The 10,696-nt window shown below is 41.9% G+C and overlaps 1 protein-coding gene across 1 annotated transcript in view; it reads left to right on the top strand.

The window, feature by feature from the left end:
- The window catches only part of LOC109296848 (spermatogenesis-associated protein 7 homolog), a 101,293-nt gene that overhangs the window by 51,932 nt on the left and 38,665 nt on the right, over window positions 1–10,696 (top strand). Inside the window, exon 3 of the mRNA XM_019516452.1 lies at window positions 5,037–5,129. Within this exon, the coding sequence (XP_019371997.1) occupies window positions 5,037–5,129 (93 nt within the window). The remainder of the gene's footprint in view (window positions 1–5,036; window positions 5,130–10,696) is intronic.

The raw sequence follows: 10,696 nt of genomic DNA, 5'->3' as shown, positions 1-10,696 counted from the left end.
ACCCAGAATTAGGGTCGACCTTTTTTTTTTTTTTTTTTAAATGAGCAAAAGGACTATATAAGGATACACAACTGTTTAAATCTCCTGTTGGAGCCAGGTTATATGCAGACCTCAGCATAAATTTTAATAGGGGTTACCACAGCTTCTGTATTTTTTTCCCCAGCAACTTAAATATTTGAAGACTTAAAACAAAAAATCCTGATTCAAATTAGACACAAAAAACTAGAACTCCTGGTTCCAAAATGATACCTTTTATTAGACCAACTGGATACCAAGTACACCCCGATTCAAATTGGACATACCAACAAATTAGCTAAACCAAGCCGTTGTCTCTCTTTCACATACCTGTCTAGTGGTCACACTTGTGGCCCACGTTTACTATAGTATCTAACTATGTCACCAACTTGGATTATCCTCACAATCCCACTGTAAGATAAAGAAGCATCCGTATGCTTATTTTAGAATGGGGAACTGGGACACAGAAAGGCCAGCTTTAGATCACTGAGAAATCGTCAGTAGAGACTTCCTTGATCCTTTTTATTATTTATTATGTGGCAGCATCTGCAATTTAGCTTGCTATACATGAAAATTGATTTTGCCGATCCAAGAAAGTGTCAGTTTCTATAAGAGATAAGAAATCAAACAATTATAGTTTTACCATGTTGTACATCTTCAGCCTTTCAGGTTCTGGCTATAATTCATTTCCAGAAGGATGTTCCCGTAAGTGAATTTGAGCCAGTTTTAATCTCCTGATATTATTGATATTATCACACTGTTTTTTGTCATGCTCCTTTTTCTCTACATGTATTAAAATCAGCACATCAGGTAGAGATTATGGCATAACTCGAATGTTATTTTATTTCTTTAGTGACAACAGTTCAGATCATCTACTAATTTCAAATCATTACATATCCACTGATTGAAGTCAATGGAGCTACTACAGTTTATACTAGCTAGGAATGTGGTCTTATATTTACTTATATTTTATTCTGATTATGGTATAACTTTTGCCAGGGTGATGATGGGGCTTAACTGGCAAAACTTCTGTAAGCTTTTGCTTTTAGAGTTTTTGCAACTATAAAATGCCTGCAAGAACTATGAAATTTTATGGCCCTGATATTAAACCTCTTATTCTTACTATTGTATTTATTCATGAGTGCTTTCATTGACTAAAATTAGACCACATGTAATCATAATTTTTCACCAAACTGAGTAAAAATCTAGATTTACATGTCTTTGTCTCATATCACATTGTGACATTCCTACTACTTATCTGTAAAGTGGTATTTATTATGAATAAATATAGCATTGCCTGTACTTTTACACTCAAAATCCTAAGGTATTTTATAGCAGTCTTGTATTAGATATTTATGTCAATGTCTATGAGCCATATAGTATGTGCTGCTTTGCCCCTCAATAATGTAATCGCCTCTTAATAAACCTTTGGCTTGTGCTTATATGTTCCAAGTACATCTCTGTGTTTTGTCAGGAGGGGGGTTCAAGAGCCCTGTTTCTAAAGCTGGCTGCCGTTGGGTTTGCTGCTGCACATAAATATCCCACTGAAGGCAGCAGAACTTTCTTGCTAAATCCCTTGTGTAGCAGGGCAGGCTCCAAGGGTAGCCATATTGCTCTCTAGTGGTTGCCTTGATCCTACCCTATTTCCCCACTCCAGCCTCTCAGGCTCCCACCCTGCTGTCTCGCCTGTCATGCCTCAATGTTAAAGTCAAGTGGGGAGGCTGCCCACAGGAACCAATGAGCTCAGGGTGCTCTTCCTATCCTTATTACATAGTCTCTTCATCTCTGGGGCTTGAGCCCTACTGCTCTAATTGCCTTAAGTGCTAGAATTGTGACCTCCATCTTCCCCTATAGTCATGTAGAGGCCTCACAGGTGTCACTTGGCATAGTTTTGGAGTCCCTGGCCCTCAACATGCACTTAGCCCCTCAGGCCTTAAATCTTTGTTCAGACTGCAGCCTTGCATCCTTGGCTCTCGTACTCTGATTGGGTCCCTCAACCCAGGTTCACTGCCCTGGACCCTGGCTCCTGAGCTCCAGCCCAGGTCTCACCCTCCCAGGCTCTGGGCCCCTTGGCCCCAGTCTCACCTTATTGGACTCGGCCTGCTCATACAGTCTGTGGGGCTTTGGGCTCTCTCTTGCCCTCTGCCTTTACAGGGTCTTTCTAGGCCTACTCATACAGTCTTAGTCACAGGCTCTGATCCCCAGTTTGCAGTCTAGTCTTCCAGCAACAGTGGCAGCAAGTGTCCAGGCATTCCCTGCAGCCTCCAAGCATCCCCTCACAGCCACTTTCTCAGTCCTCCAGTGTAAACTTAAGCACAAATATAAGCTAGATGCTACCAAACTAAAATTCACCCCCAGCTTGGGTCTGAGTCACACCACAGTGATAAGAAATAAACATACAACAAAAACCACTTAACCGTGATGCCTGGGGCTGTTACCCCTGTGGTCTGGAGCTCCTTTGCCATAGCACATCCAAGCTAATCTGAGTTCTCAGGGATGGTCCTGGCCTTATGAAGCCTCTAGACACACCCCTCTGGGTCACCTGACCTGCCACTTCCCCCACCAGACTTGTCAATCATAGCCCTAATTGTGCCTTCTCCACCTAGGGTGAGCAGCCATTTTTCTTAAAGGCCTCTCCACTCCTAACAGTTTCTCCAGGGCCCTGGAGCCGGCTGGTTGCTCCCTGGCTCACTCATCTTCTGTGATGGGGTAGGGGCCAGGGCCCCATTACACCTTGTCACTGGCTTTTAAATCATCAGTTGCAGTAACAAGTTCTAAAACACATGTAAGCAACAAAAGGAAAAATGGTGGCACATCCATCTCCTGATTCTTTTTCTTTTATACTAGTTTATATACTCAGAGTGCTATACAAAAATTAATAAAGCGTAACCATACCCCCATGACAGAGGTAGTATTGTAAGCAGCATTATCCTCATCTGATAGATGAGTGATAGATGGCAAACTAGAAATAGAGAAGGTTACAAAGGAAAAAAGAAAGAAACAAAAACAAGGTTAGAACTAAGAAATTCCAGACTTTTAATTCTGTATACATCTCTTTCAGACTTCCATCAAAAGTTTGAAACTAAACCATTAACTAAAACTGCAGCCTGGGTCTATAGAGAATAAAACACCTAATCATTGCCCAGCCACAAGCCAAATCTGAAAAGGTTGGGCTAATTATCCTGATTTAAGGACTTTTCAGCACCAGTAGATGTATCAGCCAAGGGCAGATTTGATTCCCCACATCCCATAATATGTTTATCACCTGCTGAAGACTGTCCTACAGAACCTGTCATGTCTGAAGGGCAAATCTGGGATGGAAAAAATGCATGGTTAAAACAGAATGAAGAGGTCATTTACTTTTATAGACAAAATTCATTTAAGCTTCCTCTGCCACTGAAATATATATCATTCAGTCTGTATGGAGTGAGCAGCTAACTGCACTAACATTAAAATATCATAGTAAAAATTATCTGATGTTATTTTTTATTAAGAATACCTACCCCTGCCCGGCATGGAACCTAAAGAGCTACCTGCAGGGTTCTTGGTGCACAATCAAGGCCTAATGCAATTGGGATCAATACCAACCTCAACATTAGTCCTGCATAATACATAGAAGCATGCTCTCATTTGCTTCTCCATCTCTTTTGGCAGTTTGCCACAAACCAACAGTAATTCATCAAAAGCAACTTTTGTCAGAGTAAGGAAAAATTCTACCTAACTTTGAAGCAGAAAAATATTAAAAATCCAATTCTGCCAACCAGGTGTAGTGCTTATTACCAGTTGTGCTCCTACCATGGTCCAATAATAAGTGCATGGTTAGGTCCTTTGTACGCACTCAACTTTCACTAAACCTTTAAGGCCAAGAGAAACTCACTTTATTGCAAGTTGAAGTAGAGTATTTAAGGAGAAACATAATCAAGCCGAAAAAATCAGATTGGGATATAGATACTGACACCACCTCCTGTTTGGGATTGTATTCATCAGAGGTTTTGGTTTGGCCCATTTGAATGAGAAGGGCCAACTGTAACATTTAAGTCTCAATCTGCTTTGGATTCTGAATGTACTTACTAAAAATTAAGAATGAGGTTTAATCTTGGTTTTTACTTCATCTTATCTCTAATTACAAGGTAAGTTTTGAGGAGAGGAATCTCAGAGTCAGAGAGAAATGGAGCTGCAATCATGGATAATGGTGGAGTAGAACTAAATTCTCCAAGTAGTGGAGCAGGGACAGAAAATAGTCCAGGTATGGAAAAGAGGTGTTGGCACTTGGCATTTGAGGAAATATGAGGGTCAAGGGATAACATAGTAAAAAGTTTTGAACATCACAAGGGAAACATCAAAACATTTTGGACATGGATCAGAAGTTAAAGAAATGGTGGTCTTGTAGACCAGCAGAATAGTTGTCTGAATATTTTAGATATTCTGCAGGTTAGAGGGTCCAAGGAATGTCATCATCAAGTAGTGGGGCATATATTTCCACTCTCCATTCCAGCCTCAGTCACTGGGTCAAATCTGCCTATATTTGCATCTATTCAACCACATTTACTATGCCAGAGTGTTTTATATGTAACTGAGGGTAGAAGTTAGCTCAGTATTGGTGTGGGAGTTGGTTAAAGACATGTATACACATTTCTTTCCAATCCTATGTTCCAATCTCTAGTATTAAATCTTTTAAATTGCAGAGTTTCATATTGTAGTGAAGATTAAATAACAAACCCATGTTCTCCAGAGAACTATAATGGCAAAGATTAATGCATACATAAGTGGTGATTTAATAGGAATACAAATGCAGTACTCATTCATTATGTATTGCAAACCATAATTTTCAAGTATTCAGAAACACACCAAACTGCAATAATTTATAACTCTTTCTTGCTATGTTTCCTATGTGAAAAAATAAAATAAAGTAAATGTTTTTCCATCACAAGCAGAGCGGACCAAATGTTTAAACATTTTAAAGCTATTATTGTCTGAGATATTCTTAGCCTGTTGACTGAAATAAGATTTTATTCTCACAGCTTTTTCCCCTGGATCCTCCTGCAATCTGTCAAGTCAGTACATCATTCAAGATCACATGGCTACTCATTACAAGAAATTGCTGTCTGCCAAAGGTATATGAAATCTATAGTATTGACTATATCCATCAAGCTAATAGATAAAATCATACCTAAGAACCTGTTGGTTAGAATAGTTCTTGGCTGGCTTGTTAATTTTTTTCTTAACACTAAAGCAACAGATGTTAGAAGAATTTTAAACCCAAGCGCAATATAGGCAAGACTTAATTAGAACATAGAAATAGTTTTGAGAAGCATGTGATGATGTTTTACATCTCATCCTATTTAACTTCATTTTTAAGTGAAATTTCATGTCTTTGCAAGATGCCTGACAGACACCACTGGAAACAGGTGCTCACTTGATAGAACAGGTACAGCAAAGCAGCACCAGCACAAACTTTTGTGTACTGCGCTCCACCCTCCTTTGGCTAGTTTTCTTCCTGTGAGTTATCAGTATAGTGCCTGTCATACATACTAAATTCCCAAGAAATAAATATATTGCATGAGAATCATAAATGTGTAGGGCTAGAAAGGACCACAGGAGATCATCTAATCTACCGCTCTGCACTGAGACAGGATCAGTGACACCTGTTTTTAAAAGCCTCCAATGAAAGAGATTTGATGACTCCCAAGATAGCAGTATTTGGCTGCCTTTGTAGTTAGAAAGATTCTAAGTTCTAAGTTGGAGAAATGTGAATTTGATAAGGCACATATCAAGTTCTTGGTATATGTGATGAAGCCTGAAGGGTTGTCTATGGACCTGAAGAAAGTAACTACCATCTTAGATTGGCAATCACCAAAAGTTGCCCATGGAGTGCAATGCTTCCTTGGTTTTGCCAGTTTCTATAGGTGGTTCATCAAGGGGTTTTCCAAGCATGTAGTCCTTATCACTGCCCTCCTTAAGAAAGGGGCATGCTTCACATGGACCCTGGAGGCCCAGGCTGCCTTCAAGAGGCTTAATAAAGCCTTCAACTCAGTCCCCATTTTGATACACCCTGACCCTGCCCAGCCTTTCCTGGTGGAAAATGATGCCTCAGCTTTGCCTTTGGGGCTGTACTGACCAACAACTGGGGATGCAGGGACTTCCTTAGCCATGCACTACTTTTCCAGGAAACTGTCCCCTGCCAAGCACAATTATAATGTGGACTGGGAGCTTCTAACCATCAAGGCAGCTTTTAAATAAAGGTGGTGCCATTTAGAAGGGGCTCAGCCACCTGGAATTTCAACCAGAGCCAGATCAAGTGGTCTCTGTTCTTTACCCAGTTGAATTTTACTGCCACATACCACCCTGGCACCAAGACCAGTAAGGCAGATGCCCTGTCCCAAAAAGATGAATATTCAGAACTTCTTCCTGCTACTCACTCCATGGTCCTGAGTCCAGGGAGCTTTAACAAGGCCACAGTAAGCAAGGAACTAGTGATGTGGCTCCATTCCATGCTTCCCCAAGATCCATTGGCTTCTCGAGTTCAACAGGTTTCAGAAGGGGCCGGATCATCCCCCAAATCAAATTTCCAGTTTTGTGATGGCCACCTCTGATGCAAGGGACACCTGTACATCCCAGAGGGGGAACTACAGATTAAAGTCCTGCGGTCGTACTGCTTGTCAGTTCCAAAAGCTTGTCATTGATTTTGTGTCAATCAAAATATTTTGCAGAGGAATATGCAATGGTAATTCCAAAATAACATTTCTGGTTACAAGTTAGAGTGTATGCTACATTGCTTAGACACCAGACTAATCTGCCTGCTCTTCTACAAAGAGTTCTGAACTTTGGCACAATAAGCCAAAGCCCAGTTGGACTGTATGCTTAGATGATGCCTAGACTTTTCTGTTTCTTTAAAACTCTACATAGTAACTAACAAATCTGTGCACAGCATGTTCTAAGAGGTGGGATTTATTGAAGACTTGACTGGATCTGTGACCCTTCTCAGGAGCAGCCAGCTGAGAGCATTGATGGATGTCCCCAAACACAGTGACAAATCTATATTAAAAAAGGGAATGCCAAGTAACTTCCCTATCTTATTTCAGTAATGGTTTCCTGATATTTGGATGTTTTTGATGGTTACTTAAGGAAGATAAAATTGGAGTTAGCCCAGTGGTTCAATAGGCAGCATCCATTATGAAGGTGATGTTGAGGTGACTCCTTTCAAAGATCTGGAAAATTACAGAGGTGAAACTGAATGGGCTGGGGGAGATTACTTTAGTGTCTAGGCTCAAGGTTGTGACTAAGCAGCAGCATTTATAAATACTGCCTTTTTCCAGCTATAAATTGTGGGAAGGAGAATTTGGGACATAGGATTTGCCATCTCAGCACCTTGTTCCAGGACATCCTATCTATTTGAGTCACTGGAAAATGTCAGATGCTTCAGAAAAAGGTGAAAGATACTGTAATGGAAACTGCCATCCCACAATAATGGAGTGAACTGTAACTGTGTTTAGGCTTCTATAAATCATATAGGCCTTTGCCATCATGACCTTGTCTAACCAAGAACTACATTGCTAACATGTCACAAGCCTGGTGACCACATGCAATTTTCACAGAGTTCAGGTTGTAGCTGCTATTATTTTTCATAGAGTAGCCTGTCAATTCAGCTCTTTCCAGCAGTGAAAAAACTTGATTCAAATCTAGGGACATAATTTTTAAGGTGATATCAGCACCTCCATGTTACAAATGAATACCTTTTGACTACATTATGAAATTTCTTGGCTATTCTTTCTTTCCATTTTTTTCTATCACCATAAACCACCATTTCTCTCTTGGTCAGGTTGGTAAAGAACCAAGTAACTATTATGAAGTCACTACTCATCTGCAGCCAGGGAAGGTAACCTGGGGCTGAGAAGTGTCCTTTACCTTACCACATTGAAAAAATATAACACACAAGCATGTTTCACCTTCATCTGCTTAGCTTTGTATGTAGGTAAATTTTTGCCAGTGTGGGACTAATACATTTCAGTCACAAAGCAAGTGTGCACCTAAGACTGAAAAATACCAATTCCTTTCTTTCTGATTGAATAGTTACTCATAAATATACTGGACTCTCTAGGCATATCCTGATGAGCACGCACATGCCATTTGCAGCACCCAAAACACATTTGAGGTACTGCAAACTGCACACATCCACCCATTAACTAGCAATGCTGGCGGGGTGGTGGTTGACACTGGGAGATCCTGGTGTCAAAAAAAAAACCAACACTGCTAAAAAAAGTAGCATGCACAGCACGCAGCAGCAGCGTGTGCCAACAGAAATGGAGCCTGGTTGTCCACTGGCTAGGCTCTGAGCAGCTGACTCGGCACCGCTGCTGCCCCAGGAGGCCCCCAGAACTCTAAGGCTGCTGGGGCCAGCCTCCCCTACGCCACCGGGGTTATTTTGTGGTGCATCGGAACACGCATGCAGGGGTGTGTCCTGGGACAAACAGCAGCAGCACAAATATTTGCTGCTGTTATTTGTGCCTCAGAAAATGCATGCCCCTATATGTTTGCACTCATTGGAACATACCCCCTAAGGGCAACAACGACCACTATGCGCAACTCACACTTGTTATAAGCTCTGCTAGTTAAACTAAAGCTGTCTGTCTAGTCACGTGGGGAGAAGGGCCAGTGCAGAGAAAGAACTGCTTCAAGGATATTTAGGTCATTCTTTTTAATTTAATGCGCTTGTGCTCAAAAAGTAAATTCACAGACAGAAAGTCGTAGTAGAAGAGGAGCTCAGATGTTCTGTTTTAATTATCCAAACAGGTTTCAATTTTCTGTAGTTCAAATGAAGACACTGCTCTTCCATAGCAGCATTCAGCTGATTGATGTAGATTTGTAACACTCACATATTTTACCAACAAAGTCTGAAGTTATACACTTCTGAGTAAAAACATTAAAACATCATAATTAAACTCTCTATGAAGTCACATTAGAGAGATGACCTTTAATAGTAGAACATATACTTCACTTAGTCTCAGCCATTCAGTCAGTCCCAAGGCCACGCCAACTGTTGGAGCTACTTTGATATAGCAATAACTTTCCTCCATTCTTCCCGGGCTTTTGCAATCCTTGTACAATCTATGGGGTCAGGTTTACCCTGCCACTGGTACGATGTAGCCCAGTTCAACCTGTTTCATGGTCAGGTTGTTGGCAACTAAACCAGCATCTCCCCACACCTGGTCTGCCAGGTGAGGAGGGTGTATAGAGATGCAGCAGGACTAAAACCAAAGCCTGTCAAAGGGTGGATGAGCTTACAAGTGCCAATGGCCATCCACATCTGGAGAAGAGATAGGCACTGCCAGGTTATTTTTGACTGAAGAATCACCAATGATGCAAAGCCAGTTAACCACCCTCATAATGGATCGGTCGAGCCCCAGGTTAACAACAACAACGTTTTTCATTGGCACTCAGCAGGATGAAGTAGAAAAATATGCTACTGTCAAGCTGACCGCTTCTACTGAAGATGTTAGGGGTGGGATGGTCAGTAATGTTACTGGGTCAAAAATCAAGCTCACTAAACAAGAAATCACCATTGGAACATGGAATGTGAGAACTCTATGCTACAGGAAAACTTGAGGAGCTTGTCCCTGAAATGAATCTTGCAAGAGTCTTGTAAAATAAATGTTGAGCACAGGTATTCTTAATGATATGAAGCATGTCATAATTCTTTTCATAGTAAAAATGATACTAAATCTCAAGGCATATGTTCAAAATATTTCCTTTAACATCCAGTCCCCTCTACATAATCATACAGATTCTGATTTTCAAAAGTGCTAATAAACATCCACTATTTCCACTCAGGTCAGTAAGAGCATCAAGTGCTTAGCACCTCTGAAAACTGGGTCTTTATTTTTTAGGGCCTGTTATTATGTGGATTTGAGTGATGTCAGCTCAGCTGTCTCTTGAAAACATGGCCTTCCTGGCCAAACTCCAGTTGGAGATCTGGGCTGCACAGCTCTGTATGTCTGAAACATTGTTTGGGCGTGCTTGCACAAGATCAAATTTGATATAATATATAGTGATAACCACCTGTCTGTCTCTCTCCTCTGTCTTTCCTCTGTCTCATGAAGAGGGATCCAGATTTTCCATTTCCCACAAAATTTACCACAGATTTTACATTTTACCAGAGACAAACACGGATTTCTCATTTTACCGGAGAAACCTGCAGATTTTGCAGTTTTGTGATGTGCCCTCTGTAGGGCTCAGGAGTGCGGGGAGGGTGCTCCCTGCCACTGTGTGCAAACCCGTGCCCCCCAGATCTGTGTGTGGGGCAGGGGCTGTGTGCTGCCTGCTTCAGGCTTATGCTCCCAGCCCTGCTGCTCTCCCCTGGGGCCTGCGCAGCCCAGTGTGTGCAACCTGGTGCTGCAGGGAACAGCAAGACCACGCAGGAAGCTGCCTGCTTCTGTGAGCTCCATGTTGCCCGCATCCTCTGCATGCAACCCCATGCTGTCGCCTCTGCTGCAGCCACATAGGCAGGGGATGCCTCGCCAGGGCAGCACAGATCTCACAGTGGCAGGCAGCTTCCTGCATGGCTCCACTGTTCTTTGCAGCACAGGGTCACACATGCCCAGCTGTGGAGGCGCCGGGGTGGGAGGGGGGGAGGCAGCAAAATGGGAACCCACTTGGGCAAGACATGGCCCCCACCCTGTGCAAA

Source organism: Gavialis gangeticus, unplaced genomic scaffold, assembly GCF_001723915.1.
Source record: "Gavialis gangeticus isolate Ggan-Ray unplaced genomic scaffold, GavGan_comp1, whole genome shotgun sequence".
In the NCBI taxonomy this organism is placed as follows: domain Eukaryota; kingdom Metazoa; phylum Chordata; order Crocodylia; family Gavialidae; genus Gavialis; species Gavialis gangeticus.
The sequence above is the reverse complement of the archived record's forward strand: the minus strand, read 5'-3'. Positions and strand labels throughout refer to the sequence as shown.